General features: G+C 45.2%; 1 protein-coding gene across 1 annotated transcript in view; it reads left to right on the top strand.

The window, feature by feature from the left end:
- Nucleotides 1-342: 342 nt before the first annotated feature.
- DENND2D (DENN domain containing 2D) overlaps nt 343-18,602 on the top strand; it is a 45,236-nt gene continuing 26,976 nt past the window's right edge. The window contains exons 1-3 of the mRNA XM_056844857.1: nt 343-406; nt 11,852-12,030; nt 17,169-17,281. Coding sequence (XP_056700835.1) covers nt 343-406; nt 11,852-12,030; nt 17,169-17,281 — 356 coding nt within the window. The remainder of the gene's footprint in view (nt 407-11,851; nt 12,031-17,168; nt 17,282-18,602) is intronic.

Below are 18,602 nucleotides of genomic sequence, written 5' to 3'. Positions count from 1 at the left end.
CGGGAGCCACAGCTCACTGCTACAGCTAGAATGCGAAAAGTGTCATGCAATTAAAATAAATAAATAAATAAGCGGGACCAAGCCCGGCCGTAGGTGGGGCGGCACGCCCGTGAGCCTCACCCTGGCTCCACCCCGGAGGTGGTGCCGGGCGTGCGGGAGGCGCCTCTGGCCGCCAGGTGTCCTTGCTGTCTGCCTCCTGCAGGGGCTGCTCCCGCCGTCCCTCCCAGGTGTGATCCCCGCCGCGCCGAAAGTGAAAGCGCGGCAGGCGGGCCGGAGGCGAGCGCGGGGGGAGGAGGCAGCAGCCGCCGCAGCCCGGGACCCGGGAGCTGAGCGGAGGCGCTGATGGCGGTGGAGGGGATCGCCCGCTTTTTCCGGAACAGCCTCCGGCGGAGATCGACCCGCAGAGGTGAGCAAGAGGGCGCTGGAGCCCGGGCCCCAGGCACGCACCCGCGCCGGACAGCCCGGCGCCCCGATCTGATCCCCCCCTGCCCTCCTCTCCAGGTAGCCCTGCGGCCGTGACAGGTCTCCCAGGGGAAAGGACGCACACACACACACACACACACACACACACACACACACACACACACACACATCGGGTCCTTGCCCGCTGCAAGCGTGAGCGCCTGGAAAACTTCCAGGAAGTTCCTGGAGAAGCGAGGCACGCCTCGGGGTCAGGCCAGCCAGCCCCAGTCCCGTCCGGCTGCTGGACGGTCGCCTTCTCTCCAACCCCCCCCCCCACCTCCGTCGCGTCCACTTCGGGGAATCCAGCCGAATTCGGACACTGGAAAGTCCCGCGTCCTCCCGCCCCTCCCCTTGTGGAAATTGCAATGGTCACTTCGGGAATGGCCCCCGGAGCAGTGCCAGGAGAATGAATGAAAATAGCCCAGGACGGTTGTTTTTTTGTTTTTTTTTCTTTCAAGAAAAGGATGCAGACTGAAGATCATTGAGGGCAGGGTGCATGATCCAGATCAATTAACCTGGATTAGCTACCCCTTACCCCCCACACCCCATACTCACAGGGTATAACATTCTTGTTCTCCTTCCAATGCATTTCTTTCCCGTCAAGGTTAATAGTCTTCCCTATAAGTACCCAAACAAGTGATATTTGTTGTGGGTTAAGGCACAGTACAATGGTGTGATCGTGTGTTTATATTACAGTATACAAGTTATTTTTAAAAGTTGGCTTTTCCTCCCTTTCAATGCATGCTGCTGGATGCAGTGTGGATTCCTATTCAGGTTAGTGCTTACCGTGCAACATGAAGGAATGGAACAGTTTTTACTGGAAAGGAAGCTGATTGTGATGATAGCATGATTCCCCCTTTAAAAAATGTTTTAACAATTTAGGCTTTTACTACTGTACACAACAGTATGGTGTAGTGGTTAAGGTGCTGGACTAGGACCTGCGAAATCAAGGTTCAAATCGCACTCCTTCCATGGAAGGTTGCTGAATCAGTCACACGCTCTCAGCCCTGACCCACATGATCTGAGGCAGGTAATGGCAAACCACCTTCAAACGTTTCTTGTCTTGAAAGCCTGTGGGAACGGCAAATCCCCATAGTTATAAACTGGGTAACATCGCATATTATACGGGTTTAGGTGAGTGCCTTAATAATTCAGCTGACAGCTGAGCATGAGGAAATGCCCCTTTGTATCCAGCTGTACCCAGGATGTCTCTGGTGTTTGGTTCTGTTTGGGGGCCTGGGGTGGGGTCTCCTTGTAGCTTCTGATCAAAATCTGGAGCCGAAACTAGCCCTATACCTGGTAAGAAAACAAATAAAACAAAGCAAATTCTTAAGACAGGAGGAATATGTAATTTGGTACTCTGTTTAGGGTGTTCGATTCTTTTGCCTAGAGCTACTGGCTTTTTGTCCCTTTTGACAAAAGTCATTGCATTGAGAACAGTTGCCCTTTGCAGCCTCGTATAATTGTTACAAACTAGACTTACACCCTGATCTAAGAGTGCAATCGGGCCTCTTTATGCACTGTATTTTAGGCATGTGCCTAAGATAATTTTGTGTACAACTAAAAATATACAGTGTGAAGGTGACTAACTTGTACCTTACAAGGTCACTCATTGGGGAGATCAGAAGCAGGTCTGGTTTTACCTGAAGCAGGGAGCTTAATAACCCCTTTACAACCTGCTCTTCTGCTGCCAAAGAAAAGGCTGCCCGTTCAGTCCCTCTTACTCACACGTTCCAAGATTTGAATCAATGTGTTCTAGGCTTGTTTTCACAGGGATATAAATGTCAGCTTGGAAATGGGCTCAGTTAACTCCACTGGTAGTTAGGCTGCTGTACAGCTGTTTCTTCTACACCCACACAGTGATATCAAGGCCCCACACATGATCTGGAATAAGCATTCATACTCTAAAGCTCTTGTTATTTGCCGCCACCTCCCTAAGGCAAATAAGCGAGGGGTTTCCCTTGGATATCTTGTGCCTGGAAGACTCCACCTTTTCTGCTCAAGCTGCTGACTGTAACTATCCGTGCAACTAGTTTATATCTCTTAAGGGCCTCTTTGCAAGGTAAAATGGATCTGTTTCTACATGCATATTGGTTGTTCTCACTTTGGCCCGTAGGCACAGATTTTCCCCTCCTTTCTGTTCCAGAGACAGAGTAGGCCATTGCTAGACAAGGCTAAAACATTGGATGCAGCTGCATTAAAATGTTTGGTGAGCCAGGAGCCAGCACACCACAGGTAAGCCAGCAATGATGCTCGGTGGAACAACAGATGCCTAAAAGCTTCCATTGGTGGCAAGCCTTTACAGGCTCAGTGGAAAAGTTCAAGGAATCTGTATGAAAAAGTAGCCATGCTTTGCAGGGCTGCATTCAAGTTTCAGTTTGGATTCCAGTATCTAAACTAGACATAATCTAAACTCATTGCCCAGGCACAGAAGAGGTGCAGGAAACATCAGCAAAGATAATGAGATGGTGAGCAATTGGTTACAAGTTCTGTAGCTTTCATTGACTTCCTTGTTGAAGTATATGCAGGAAATGTGTGCATTTGCGTTCCAGGAATCATTTTGTTGTGCCCTGTGGCATCCTAGATCCTCTTGGGCCTTGCCAAAGTTTGGGTGTACTGAAGCTGGTTATCAGTGGTGGTATGGAGGAGGAGGTGTGCCAATGTGGAACAATTTTTGAATCACTCCCAACTATTTGACTACTCTTAAATCTTGGATGGTTAACAAGGGAGATAATTTGGGGATTAGACTGATTTCCAGTAAATTGGTTATGGACATCATGGAGCAATGTATGTAACATTCAGTTGAATTCACAAGAAATGCTCAGTAAAGATGCACTATCAGCCTAATAGCCCAGCCTAGTTCAATGCAAGCTAAGCAGGGTTGGCCACAGCTAGTACTTGGGTGGGAGATAACAAAGGAAGACCGTGGTTGTTATGTAGAGAAAAACAATGATACACTAACAGTGCATTCCTAAGGAGACTTACTCCAGTCTAAACCTATTCATTTCAATGGATTTAGACTGGAGTAACTCTCCTTAGGAATGCACTGTAAACTACCTCTGCTCATCTCTTGCCTTGAAAACCCCATGGTCCTAGAATCGCCTTGAGTCAGTTGCAACTTGACTGCACGTGATTATTAAACATGCAGTTCAGACTAGTCTTAAAATTAGTGTAAAGACATTAAGAATGCAATGATACTCATTTTAACAAAATGTTTACTGTTCAACTTCTAAGCAGAGAGAATGTCCAAGGTTGAGCTACAAACTATATACTATAACAAAATAATTACATTTATTGTAAGGTGTACACTATAAAATTGTTAAACACAGGTCCTGGAATACAGGCTACATATAAAAATATAAGTTATAAAATTCTTATACACAGTTGATATACAATCAGTGTAAAGGACCAGTGTTAGACCAGATGCATTTCGGCCTGAATAGGCCTTCCTAAGCGGGCATAAATGCAGAAAGTTATAACACTTCTAAGCAGCCAGCATCACAGGCAAGTCCATATACGTGGCTGACTAAGCAAGCCCCGCAGGACAAACTTCTCCCTCAAAATTGCAAATAATTTGTCTGGACCTGAGCGAAAGATAATTTAGTTTTTAAAACTACCTGAAGAAATTACATTTTTAAAAACCTGCTCATTTCCCCTCCCCCCAAAGGAAAGTTATCAAAGGCAGCTGACTTCCATTTTTGTAATGTAAAGAAAAACAACACAAGCACTGAAAGAATCAGTGGAAAAATCAAAGTCCTGCGTATTTATTTTAGCTACATACCTAGATGGTGTATGCATCAGAACACTTTTGCTTCCGTGAACGTTAAACTCTGAACACCTCCTTACTTTCATAGGGCAACAGTCATGTAACAATTTGATACCAGTGGCCTCAAGGGTTAATAGGAAGGCTGTATCTCTAGCAGGGGCCTGGCGCAACTGTGGTCATTCTGTGGAAATACAGATCTCTAGGGTGGAAAAGGATCCTGCTTCTCCTCTTCTTCTGCAGTTTGCTCATGATGTGCTGCTGGAACTTACTGCTCTGGAGGGACTTCCTTTAGGCAAGTGGAGAAAACTACAGCCGCAGCCCAAAATCTAGACCTGAAATCCATCCCTGGCTGCAAAGTTGTCTCCAGAACTGCTGTAACAAATGCTGCACTTGTTGCTGCTAGCTCTGTTTCCTTTCTGGGTGCGCTGAAGCTAATTTACTTCCTGAGTGTTGTTAATCCTTCATTCCTGCACCCAACCTGTCTGACGCAACTGTGGTTATTCTTTTATGTTGTGCTGGAGATTGGACTCTGCGAACTCTGACAACTTTGCTGCCGTGATACAATCAACCTCTCATTGCAGCAGGGCAAACTGCTGCACAGACGACTGTAAAGCTTCAAAGATGTCAGTGTCGAAGATTTTTATCACAAATGTGCAGTTCATTTGACTATCTGATACAGCGTCTTCTATTAACTCTGAGCATTCCCATACTACATGATTATTTCTGAGGAAAGAAACTTCCTTTTTCATGGAGGTTAGAGAGGAACTTGAAAGTTTGAGAGCCAGCGTAGTGTAGTAGTTAAGAACGGTGGTTTGGGGCGGTGGACTCTAATCTGGAGAACGAGGTTTGGTTTATTGCCCACTCTTCCACATGAGCTGCGGAGGCTAATCTGGTGAACTGGGCTGGTTTCCCCACTCCTACACATGAAGCCAGCTGAGTGACCTTGGGCTAGTCACAGCTCTCTCAGCCCCACCTACCTCAGAGGGTGTCTGTTGCAGGGAGGGGAAGGGAAGGTGATTGTAAGCCGGTTTGATTCTCCCTTAAGTGGTAGAGAAAGTCGGCATATAAAAACCAACTCTCCTCCTCCTCCTGAACACTTGGCTATTTTCTTCTCTCAAACACAAATCCAACAGACTTCAAATTTATTTGCCTAATTTGTACCCCACTTTTCTCTCCAATGAGGACCCAAAGTGGCTTTCAACATTCTCCCCTTCTCCATTATATCTTCACCACAACTGTATGAGGTAAGTTTAGCTGAGAGTGTGACTCGCCTAGCAAGCTTCCATGGCAGAGTGGGGAATTGAACTTGGGAGTCCCAGAATCTGTTCTGCCATTCTAACCCCAGTGCCACGCTGGTTCTCAAAAGATCGAGAACAACCAAATGTTCAAGAGGTTAGAGAACTTTCCCTACTAAGGCCAAGGCAAACTTGGGTTTTTTAGTTTAGAAAAATGACAGCTGAGAGACTGATTTCTCTAATTATTCTTCTGTGCATTGAAGGAATGAGGACGTACCTGCCTTATCTCTGAACTTCCACACTGGGCGTAATGAGCAGATGTTCACACAGATAATTTTGTAATAAAATCCAGGAATTGACCACGCAATGTATACATATGTATGCCTAATTCAGCCATTTAGCCGCAGAACAGATATTTAGAGGTGTGCCAGATGGCAGACATGCCCTCACAGGCATAGGGGAATAATCCAATCCAGCTGAAAGGGTTTATAAAATTATGCATAGTGTAGGGAAAGCAGGTAGAACTTTTTCTTCTTCCTAGTACACCACAGTTGCAATGAAATTGATCAGCAGTAGATTGAAGACAGGCAAAGTGTTTCTTCACAGCATCCATAATTTATGGATTTTGCTGTCACAAGGTGATCCTCACCCTAGAAGGGTATTAAAAAGGCACTATACAAATTTGTGGTGGGTAAATCTAATGATGGCTATTAGCCACGGTAGCTAAATGAAGCCTCTCGGTTCAGAGGTTGCAGGCCACTGAATACCCCTTGCTGGAATGCAATAGTGGAGAGGACCAGTCTTCTTGTTGCCTTGCTTGTGGGTGTCCCAGAGGCATCTGGTAAGCCAGTGTGGGGCACAGGATGTTGGAAGAAATGGTTTCATCCCACAGAACTCTATTAGATTTTTATCCAGTCTTTCCTCCAAGGAACTTAGGGCAGTATACCTAATTCTTTTCCCCACAACAACTTTGTGAGGTAAGTTAGGTTGAGAGTGTGTGACAGGCCCAAGGTCACCCTTGGTGAGCTTCGTGGTTGAGCAAGGATTTAAACCTGAAATTCTAATCTGAAACCCTTGCCATTCTAACATACTAAATCTTAAACCCATGCCATGGGGGGCGGGGGTACTATACCAAATGTTAAATAATAGGATTGTAGAGAGCTGCCCGGAACTCTCTTTATACAAAGTGCCCCAATATTATCCAAGTAACATTAGACAAAGCTGGTCCAAGTGGAAAGCGTATGAAAGATCCCAGGGACTTAATGCTAACTAAAAGTAGTTTTTTTTATTATAGGAGAGCCAGCATGGTGTAGTGGTTACAGTGTTGGATTAGAATCTGGGAGATCCAGATTCAAATGTCTGCTCCTCCATGGAAGCTTTCTGAGTCACCTCGGGGCAGTCACACACTCTCAGCTTAACCTACCTCATGGGTTGTTGTTAGGATAAAATTGAGGAGAGAACAATGTAAGCCACTTTGGGTCCCCATTAGGGAGAAAAAAGCGGGGTATAAATGAAGTAAATAAATAAATCCCCAAAGCTATCGTATGAGCAAATAAATGAATGAATTAGAATGGAACTTGGAATTCCCTGTAGGGCACTGAAGTGTATACCGTAAAGAATGTAAATAGGATGATCTCATCAAAGGTTATCAGTTCTGTTGATTTCAACTGGAAAGATATTCAGCCCATTCCCAAATATGTTTATTCAGAAGCCCAATGAGGTTCCATGGGACTTGATTCCTAGTAAGTGTGCTTAGGCCAGGGGTTTCCAACCTTGTTGAACCTGTGGGCACTTTGGGGATTTTGAGAACAGGTAGTGGGCACCATTACAAAATGGCTATTATGGGGGGAAACAGTCATAAAATGGCTACATACAATCACAAAACTTGGGAGGTTCCACAAAAACGCTAGAAGGTCCCAAGCCCAGTAACCGCCTATGATGGAAGCAGCTTTTTCCAAAAATGGGTGCTCCCTGTGAATGCAAAGGTGATACCTCCTGGGCTGATCTAAAAAACTTTTGTCCTCCAATGAAGTGAAAGAAACAATTGGCTGCTTGCTTTGGGGAAGAAGCAACCAAATACCAAGAAATGCAATGATGGCCACTTCCATATTAGGGACTCCAGGTTTAGGCATTAAGCTCATGGGTTGGGTGGATCATGCGCAAAATATATAGAAGTACACATGAAGCTGCCTTCTACTGAATCAGACCCTTGGTCCATCAAAGTCAGTATTGTCTACTCAGACAGGCAGCAGCTCTCCAGGGTCTCAGGCAGAGGTCTTTTGCATCACCTACTTGCCTAGCCCCTTTAACTGGAGACGCCGGGGATTGAACCTGGGTCTTTCTGCATGCCATGCAGATGCTCTACCACTGAGCCACGGCCCCTCCCCATTGAGACAGTAAGCAGCAGAAAGGAGATGGAAACATTGTGCAACCCAGTCTCTGGATTTTAAATGGATTCTGATATCCAGTTCTGTTTGTATAAAGCTCAGCATTTCAGATGGTTGCTTTGCATAACTTCTCGTTCCGCTGACTTTTGCTACATGATACGAACAGTGTCCTGGGATGTGGTCATCTTATTCCTTGCCCTGCAGGCACTTCAGGGATGGTGCAACTTTTCTTCCCTGTTCTCTTCTTGCAGCACACACTTCAGCTGGGAAGGCATGAGATAATGGGTGGTTAAGTAGTATAGAATATAGCTCCTTAATTAGAACAGATTGCCTCCAGGCTGTTCTAATCTACAACGGTGTGTTTCTAAACCGATTCCCAGCATGTGTTCCTTTCAGGGGATACTAGTGTGAATCTTAAGAGAACTGCTGGTGTTGGCCCAAAGTACTTATCCACACAGAGGCTGCCTCCTATATCTCTGCATGAATAACTGTTCTGGCTTTGCCTGTTTCGAATCAGCTTCTTTACGTGTTCTCTGAGGATGTTTCCAGTTGTTCTTCTGCCTTGGTCACTGCTCTAGGCCTGTCTCCTTCCAATCAGGAGACATTTTTAGATCAGTGACTTAGTGGCTTCTCTTTTGCACCCTAAAGTATACTTCCAGGGGATGAAAAATGAAATGTGACTCCAAGTTGAATTCAGAAAACGGGCTTCTCAGCTATCAAACAGTTGTACGCAAATTAAGTGTGATGGATACAGACAAGCTTTGTGGGAGGAATAATAATAACTATAATAATGATATCCAGTATTTATCTAGCACTTTGCTTTAGAAATCTGATGCCTGGAGAAGGACAGCCTAGGGCCGAGTCGCACATTAGCAGCTGACTGGGCACTACAGATACAGGCACGAGGAATTGATATTACCCTGTCAGAATGCCTGCCGTAAAAATGCCTTAAGTGGACAGGCACATAGAGATGCAGTGTACCTTCTGCCCAGGAAGCGCAAACATTTTGTTAGACCCAGGAAAGGCCACCACCCCCCTGAGCCCCGGTAAAATCTTTTCCCCCAAGCAGAAAGGATTGTGCTTCTGTTGGGTTGCCAGCTCCGGGTTAGGAAATACCTGGAGACTTTGGGGTTGGAGCCTGAGGAGGGCGGGGTTGGGGAGAGGAGGGATTTCAATGGGGTATAATGCCATAGAGTCCACCTTCCAAAGCGGCCGTTTTCTCCAGGTGAACTGATCACTGTTGCCTGGAGATCCGTTGTAATCCCAGATCTCCAGCCACCACCTGGAGGTTGGCAAGCCTAGGCATCCTCTTTCCCAACCCTAACTTTAAACTGCCTAATTTAAATTTTCTAGAACATCTTGGTGTATTAGTGGTCTTTGAATAGGGAAGCCTGGTTTCATATTCTCAATCAGCTCTTGGGCTGACTATCCAGTCTCTAGTGTTATACATCTTGATCCTATTTCCCCAGATAGTGGGGTACATTTTCTTATAAAACAATCAGTGTAGATCCAAATACCGGCTGCTAATATTGCATCAGAATTACATTAGAACGGAATCAGCACAATTTTCTGGGAAACAAACGCTAAACATTTGGCATGGTAATTATTGAGCAATAAGTCTTCTTTGGTATCATAGTAAGTTTATGTAAGATTGAAGGAAATCTGTAGCCAAAAGATGGGGTGAGGGGGTTCCACATAGGGCATGCTCTCAATGCTTCTACTTAAGAAAGGGTAAGCGGGGGTGGGGGGCACTAGTTTATATTGCACCCATGGTCCACCTGTGCCTTAATTTGGCCAGGGTTAGAACAGAAGAACTACCAGACAAGATCAAAAATTCTGATGCTGCAATGTTTAGTTGGCTACTTGGTTAGATTAATCAGTTTTAAAAGGTGCCCTGATTTTAAAAAACAACAACAATAATTTTACATCTGAGAAGTACACATATAAGTGCACATGGTAAGCGTAGTCATAAAACAGATATTGCAGATGATGCTTGCTATAACATTGCATTTGAGATATACAAGAAAGGGATCTGCAGATTTTGACAGTGGAGAGGGAATCCCAATTTGCCACCTGTGGCTCTGACTTCCTCCCTTCCTCGCTGCCTGTTCAAGTTTGCCTCTCCCCTGCTCACTTCAGCTCACCTCTCCCTCCTCATCTTGTTATCCAGCTGGCTGCCGGTACCACTGGCTCCTCCTTTTCCTAGCTAATGGCCACCAGCTAGCTGTTCGTATGTCATTGCCACTCAAATTAATTGTTCGTATGTCATTGCCGCTCAAATTCTGCTGGGTTGGATTTTGTGGTAGCTTTGAATTTACAGATGTCACAATTAATTTTCAGGAGGATTTATCCCCAAATTACTTTTTTTTTAAACTAAGAAATTTGGCAAGGATGAAGGGGTCCCCCTGGGTTTTGCAGAAACCAAAATGGTATTGGTGATCTGCACAGGATCCAACCCTTGGCTATTGGCCACCATAATTCTTGTCATCATCAACTCAAATATGCCCTGGGAAGTTTGAAAGCAGTAAAATAACCTGCACAGTTCCCTCATTAGGCCATCTTCTGAATGTGATGTGTTCACAACTATTGTGACTGAAAGATTATTTTATGAACAAGAAGGCTGACATTGGGGGAACATTGTTGGACCTTATAAGCCCAAAGTGGAAGGTTGGCTTGGATGCAGATCTTTCCCATTGCCCTCTCCCAGCGTTCCCTGAAAAGTTGATACTGTGGGTGAGCAGAGCCCTGTGAACAAAATGGCATGGGATGGGAGCCAACAGCTACAGGGAGAAGAGAGAACTGAGAAAAATCTGCTGATGGAAGAGGAAGGAGAGGCAGTTACAATGGACTCCCCTTCCTCACTGTAGCTCTTTGTCTACAGCTTTTGGGGGATTGCAAATGCAATTAGTGCTGAATGCCGCAGCTCGGTTATTCTCGAGAAACTAGGCAATGCGTGCATACGACACTCTCTCTGCAGTCACTCCAGTCCATTGGCTACCCATTAGTTACCAAGTTCAGTTCAAGGCACTGGCCATCACATGCAGAGCCCTTCCTGGCCTTGGACTCTCATGTCTGCAGGGTTGCCTCTCCTCCTATGCCCCGCCACAACAACTTTGCTCATCTGAACAGGAACTTCTACAGGTGCCACCCTGCAAATGGGCAAGATCAACAACTGCCTGTACATGTACCTTCTTTGTAGCACCATCCACCCTATGGAATTGCCTGCCTGAGGTCAGGAAGGCTCCCACACTTCTGGCTTTCTGAAAACAGAACTGTTCAGAATGTACAGTTGCCAACTTCCAGGTGAGACCTGGGGATCCTCCAGAATTACAACTAATTTCCATATTACAGAGATCCATTCCCCTGGAGAAAATGGCAACTTTGGAAGATAGACTGTGTGGTATTCTATCCCTCCCAAGGTACTCCCCACCCAAAACCCCACCCTTTTCAGGTTGCACCCCAAATCTCCAGGAATTTTCCAACCCAGTGTTGGCAACACTATCAGGAGCTTGTTTTTATAAAGGAATAGGGCTGCGTTATAACAGAATGATTCATGAAGACATTTTGGTAGATAGAATGGGACTGGTCACTGTGGACTGTAATGTACTATCTGTTGCTATATATTTTTCTCTTGCTCTCACTACATTATCTTTCTATTTACATAATACCATTTCTTGCATTGTTTAAAATGTCATGTTTAATATTTATTTATTTATTATTTCCATTTGTTACCCCGCTCTTTCTGCAATCCTAGTCCTACTACATTGTTTATTAGATGTCGCCTCATCCTGTTTATTATACTGACACACTGTGTAATCTGCCTTGGGTATCAGAGAGAAAAATGGACTATAAATAACATAAATTAAAAAATAGGACCTAACACACAGTGTCACTTAAACACACATCAGTAGATCATTGTGATTTCAGAAGTGAGGTTCTTTGTGCCTCAAATACTGCAATAAGGCCTAATTTTTGTTTGTGTGATTAATTTTGCTTTACAGACGAAGCCCAGGATGTTCTTCCTACAGAAAGCAGAATTGACGCTTGTAGGAGGCCAGGAGATAGATCCAGCTTCCCTTATTCGGCAGGACAGCTGTTTTTTGAGTATTTAGTTGTGGTGTCGCTTAAAAAGAACTCTGGGGGAAATTATGAGCCCAAGATTACTTACCAGTTTCCCAAGGTAAGAAAACCTTGCATGGCTGTCTGTTTAGTGATTGGTTCCTAATAGTGTGACTTACTTCAAAACAGGGAGTAGTCTGACTGAATGTTTGATTGCTTTTGCTGTAGTCTGGTGGTAGGGTTGTCACCCTGCAGGTGAAGCCTGGAGATCCCTCAGAATGACAACTGCTCTCCAAATGACCGAGATCAGTTCCCTTGGAGAAAATGGCAGCTTCATAGGGCAGATTCTATGGCATTAATCTCTGCTGAAGTCCCTCCCATTCCCTAACCCCCCCAGGCTCCACCCCCCCAAAAAAAATCTCCAGGAATTTCCTGAACCAGAGCTGGCAACCTATCTGGTAGCCACAACTACCTGCAGAAAATGAAAGCTCCCCCCCCCACACACAACTCTTTCAAAACCTGAGAAGTATGCTTCTCTGAGCCCACAGCTCTCAAGCTCTCCTTTTCTGCCTTCTTCTCTCGTTCCAGAGAATTTCCCTTGAGTTATGATATGATTTGTGAAACTACAGTGGAATTGATTTATCTTTGGGGAGGCAGAAAATCTTGCTTACAAGCGCCAATATCCGTTGCATCGTTGTCTTTGACGTTTCCTTCATTGCTTCGCTTTGCTCCTTCTCTGTAGCTCTTAAAGCTGTGGCAGAGAAAAGGTTCCCTTGGTGGTGAAGAAAATAGGAGCCATTCTTTTGATGGGGCAAGAAGAGAATGTCAGGCCCAGGTTGCCACATGAGAAATAAGAGGGTCTCAGTGACTACAGGTCCAGTGTGCAAACTTCACACATTAGCACAACCTGCCCTCTTCATTGGAAGCTACCCATCCATTCCCTGCTCTGTTCTTTGATTCTAAATAGGTGAACTTCTTGATAAGCCTGCCATGAGACTTTAACCAATTTTAACCAATTTTGTAGTAATACTGCTTTTATCATTACTGCTACTGAAAGTGTGTTTCCATCAAATCTGGTGAACCGAGTTTGTTTCCCCACTCCTACGCATGAAGCCTGCTGGGTGACCTTGGGCTAGTCACAGCTCTCTCCAAACTCTCTCAGCCCTATCTACCTCAGAAGAGGTGTCTATTGTGGGGAGAGGAAGGGAAGGTGATCATAAGCCGGTTTGAGATTCCTTAAAGGTAGAGGAAATTGGGGTAAAACCAGCTCTTCTCTTGAATAGCTGTGCATATCCTTCAAAAGCAAAGAAAAATCTCTGGGGGGGTTTTCTGAATAAAGATAGTTCATTGCGCTACTTTGTTGTAGGATATTCAGGATCTCCATTGAGCCTTGGGGGCATAGAAGGGTTCTGCCAGCAGTTTGTAAAGCAGTGAGGGACTGTGGTTCGGTGGTGGGACACCTGCTTTGTATGCAAAAGATCCCAGTTTCAATCCCCAGCACCTCCAGTTAAAAGGATCAGGTCGGGTATTATAAAGCACCTTCTTCTGAGACCCTGGAGGGCCCATTGCTGCAAGAGTAGACAATACTGACCTTGATAGACCAATGGTCTGGCTCATTATAAGACTGTTGCATGTGTTCATGCTTTGCACTGGAGCTTGTTTTCTGGACACTGTCTCAGTACTCTGGAAACCATGCATCCTGTGTATGTATTTTCTTCTCATCCAGCACCTCTAAACCCTTGCCCACTCACATGGTTGAAAAAAAATACCTCTATTAAGGATGTCAGGGAGAAAACTCCTTGCGATTGTTGTCCAAATGGGCTCATGGCCAATTTACACAACCAGTTAGACTGCAAAAATAGAAGAAGAAGGAGTTGGTTTTTATATGCCGACTTTCTCTGCCACTTAAGGAAGACTCAAACCCGCTTACAATCCCCTTCCCTTCCCCTCCCCACAACAGACACCCTGTGAGGTGGGTGGGGCTGAGAGAGTGTGAGTAGCCCAAGGTCACCCAGCTGGCTTCGTGTGTAGGAGTGGGGAAACAAATCCAGTTCACCAGATTAGCCTCCGCCGCTCATGTGGAGGAGGGGGGAATCAAACCCGGTTCTCCAGATCAGACTCCACCGCTCCAAACCACCGCTCTTAACTACTACACCACGCTTAGAGAAAATAAGATTTATTGCATTATTCAATACATGTGAAGTCAGAGTTTAAACACCTGAATTCCAATCCACACCCACCCTCTCGGGTCCTTTATACGACGTTCACCTTCTTTTAGCCTTATTTGGTTATTTCATTATAAGCACACACACGCATCCTTATATCCGTATTTGGGCAGTGATCACGCGTTGTCCAGATGATTTTGGTCTAACAATAAGCTGTTGTAAATTATAACTTCTTCCATATACTGTGTGTTAATACCCTGCTCAGCCAACTCCTTCCTAGCACACTATGTGCTTATCTCTAAACTTGCTAAATTTTGGATAAGCATGCCATCCAGCACATTTTCCCAGCGACCAAGGAACAAAGAAAGTGCTGAGGTTGTGCTAATTTAACCTTTAACCCAAGATGGCTGTGCTCTGGCCTCTTTACTACACCATGTTAATTTTCAGTGCGCTTAGATTTTCTTTAAATAGGGAGGAGCTTTCAGTCATGTGTGCTTCCGTATTCAGTCTGAAATGGTATGCCCCAGGCACAGGTGTATCACCTCAGTGTTACACTGAGGTGTATCATCTCAGAAGTAGCCAAACTGGAACTGAAGGGAGACTGCCTGGGCAGAGGCAGGATCACCTAGGAGCAGTGAAAAAGGGCACTCAGTAGCTGTCTGTGTGCCAGGAAAACAGGTACCAGGCTTTTGGGCAAGCCATCCCTGCTGGCCGAGGCATCTTAGCTGAAGATTTTCTAATTTACATCTTCTAAAAATGTTCTTATTCCTTGTGTATTCGTTTCCTTCCATATCTTAACGCCTCAGAGCTGAGACTCAGTGGCTCATTAAGGGCGAAAATGCATGGTCGCTTTATCCTCCTTTAATCCCTGTTTTGGCCAGGATCGAACGCACATTAGGCGAAATGCATGTGTTCAATCCTGGCTGAATCCTGGCTGAAACAGGGATTAAAGGAGGATAAAGCGACCATGCATTTTGGCCCCATGTCTAGTTGTTGTTCCTGGTCTAGCAGGGAATGCTGGGTTAGATCCAGGAGCAGATTGGCTCTAATGAAGCCGGGGATGGGGAGGGAAGGATGAATTGCACCAATTCTCCCCTTCCACTGCAGACCTCTGGCTCACCCTTTGTGCCATTATTGGCAGTCCCCTACCCCCCAGAAGCAGGATTTCAGGCTGCAGAAGGAGGGGAGAGGCGAGAAAGTGCCATTCCACTGACAGGAAATCCCTTCCATCAGCAGAAATTGCTGCTGGATCCAACCCATTCACTGAATCCAGTGTTGTCCTGACCTAATATTGTGTTCACCAAACTAATTCTCCCTGATTCGAAGTACATGGAGCACTGGAATCTGTGCCTCTGGGAGATGGTAAGCAAAGTTTAAATGCAGGTGCAAAAGTCTGCACTTCAGCAGGGTTTTGAAAACAAAACAATATCCTGTGTGGGTTTGCTTTGCATAGCTTTGTTGTACGCTTCAGCAAGTGTCATTTTGAGACCTTTATTTCGGTATAGCTGACGTTCTTCAGCTCCCCTAACCACTTACCACAAATCTGTACTATGAGAAAAATTACAGAATTGCTTCACAGTAAAAGAAAGGTTTCTCTTGCATCTGTGCTGCAGGCATTGTAGAGACACCAGCCACCATTCGGTACAGAATGAATCAGCTACGCCTCATACCACCTGCAGTTCTAGCTCAAGGCTGACCTCTGCATAGGAGACTCTGCCGATATCCTTAAAGCCCACGGCCAACCTTGTGCACGAGACATTCAGTGAGATCTTCAAAAGAGGTCTCAGCTTCATGTTCACGACTGAGTTAGGCCTCTGCAGCCCAGTGGGAAGAGGAGGAGGGTTCCAGCGCTTATGGCCTGGGGGGTTCATTCTCACCTGCTCCCGTTTCATAAATGTGGTGTGAAAGTAGGGTTACCAAATGGTGAGCGAACTCCTAGTAATTGTTGCCAGTGCTAATCGACACTCATCTGGTCGGCAGATGGAAGAAGGTCAGTAAAATGGGGGACGACCACAATCTTTGGGAAGGGAAGGAGATTGTAACCTGGTTTGATTCTTCCTTAAGGGGTAGAGAAAATCAGCATATAAAAACCAACTCTTTTTCTTTTGTTGCCACACGATGATGTCCCTTCCAGTATGACCTGGAAGCGCTGGCATCACACTGGGGCGATGCTCTAGCATTCGCCTAGGAACTCCATAGAGTTTTGGGGCAAATGCTAGAGTGTTAGACAGACTTCCGCAGTGCAGTAAGTACCCACCTCCCCCCATCTCTTACCAGATGCCAAGACATGTCTGGCAACCCTATGTGGGAGCATAGCTCAATAGCCAACGTTGTGCTCCTGCTAATCAGTAATTGGATATTTTAATTGGGCTGGTGTGTTTTCTTTAACTTTGCATTTATTTATTTATTTATTTATTTAATATGTTTCAATTTTATTTATAATAAATGTTTCCAGTGTGGTTCACAAAAATAAAACAAAACCCCTGCAGTTTATGTAACCCAATTAAGAATCAATCCATCCTTTACAAGAACCAAGGGAAAACAGATTTACTACATGAGCCACACTCCCAGAGACCTTCCAGGACAGGCATGTTTTCACTTACCTCCAAAAGGAGGCTGGAAATTTATGCCCTCCAGGTGTATCTACTCAGAAGGCCCCTCCTGCGAGTTGATGTCAACCTTGGATAGATCTACATATAACAGTACCATGATGATGTTACCTGCCCTGAGCCTGGCCTTGGCTGGGGAGGGCGGGCGATAAGTTGCAAGAATGAATGAATGAATGAGCAGGACCTCTTTGGTCTTGAGCAGCAGAAAGGCACATATGGGGGGGAAGCACATTTGCTTTGACCACCTACATCTAGGCGAAAGCCGTAAGTGCAGCTTCAGTGTGCATCTTGATGGATTTTCCTTTGAGTAATGTTTATGATGCTGACAAGCTTCGCTTGAAAATGGTGATGAACACATGTGTTTCTTCACTCGTGTTTGGAAAAAAAACCCAACAACCTGGAAGTTAGTGGGTCACTCTCTAATAATAATACTTGGCATTTCTTTTAGCATTTCTGCTTGCTTGATAGTGTTCCTCTTTTTACAGCGTGAAAACTTGCTGAGGGGACAGCGTGAAGAGGAAGAGAGACTGCTGCAGGCCATCCCTCTGTTCTGCTTCCCTGATGGTAATGAATGGGCACCACTCACGGTGTATACCAGGTAAGTTTCCTGTGACCCAGGGCCAGCAAGGAGCCGGTGTTGTGGGATGGCACACTTGCACACTCGTCAACACACAGGGAAGCAAAAAGACACCCCCGTACTTTGCTTGGCTTAACAGAACTCTCCAGTGCCATTTTTGGACACAGCCTCCCTTTAGGAGTTCTGCAAAACCACTAGCTCTGGATATAAGATTGTTGGGCCTTAATTTTAGTCAGTGGTGAAAATTTGCAATCCTGGCCCTGGTTTAGCCAGTTTCTGTTAGTGTTGAGGGAGTGTGTTTGTATTGCTGTTTTACAAAGGGCTGAACTCATTGTAGTTTCTCTGTGAAGATTGTTAGTGATATTCCGTTGCTTTGTACCATCTGGTATAGTTAAGGTTGCTGCATGTACCATTTAATATTCTGCTGTTAGTTTCTTGAGAGCCAGCATGGTGTAGTGGTTAAGGTGTCGGTCTAGGATCTAGGAAACCCTAGGTTCAAATCCCCACTCTGCCAGGGAAGCTTGCTGGGTTACCTTGGGCCAGTCATACAGCCTCAACCCTGGCAAGTATTTGGATGGGAGACCTCCAAGGAATACCAGTGGCATGACGCAAAGGCAGGCAATAACAAATCCCCTCTGAACATCTCGCCTTGAAAACGCTACGGGGTTGCCATAAATGTGCTGTGACTTGATGGCAAAAAAAAAGTTAGTTTCTTACAGTATCACAGTGCGTTCCTTAGTTTGAAAGCCTTGAGATGGCAACACTACTGAAAGGCCTTAGTAACTGGTTAGAATCAGCATAAAACTCTGAGAGCTTTTACAGAGACCTTTTCCCAGTGAATTCCACTCACTGGCCTCTGAAGTTTACAGTTAAATGTAATCAATGGGAGCTTTGGACCAGTAGTACTTCTCTTTGCAAAAGGAGATGACTCTGTTTACCTGTCATGGTTTAACTTGCCACAGCTCAATGGTAAATCATCTGCTTTGAATGTAAAAGGCCCCAGGCTTAATCCTGGTATTTCCAGTTAAAAGATCCGTGAAAGAAAGTGTCGGGAAAGACCTCTACCTGAGACCCTGGACAGCCAGTCAGAGTAGACAAAACTGACCTTGGTAGACCAAAGCAGGTTCATGTGTGTTGAAGCAAGCCAGTATTACAGTTGGTTGTGACAGATTTCCTTTCCGGCTTATTAACTGCAGATATTTGGGTCCGGCGTAGGCATCTCTCTTAAACGTAATTATGTTTTCATGTCCTCACTTGGAGTTGCCAGGTCCTTGCTGCCTATTCTTCCACTTAATCCTTTGCCCACCTCCTCTTACACCTGCTGTAGGGCTCAAGGGCTTCA

The sequence above is a fragment of the Euleptes europaea genome, chromosome 2 (genome assembly GCF_029931775.1).
Source record: "Euleptes europaea isolate rEulEur1 chromosome 2, rEulEur1.hap1, whole genome shotgun sequence".
NCBI classification, from domain to species: Eukaryota; Metazoa; Chordata; class Lepidosauria; order Squamata; family Sphaerodactylidae; genus Euleptes; species Euleptes europaea.
Note: the sequence above shows the minus strand (reverse complement) of the source record. Positions and strands in the feature narration are given on the sequence as shown.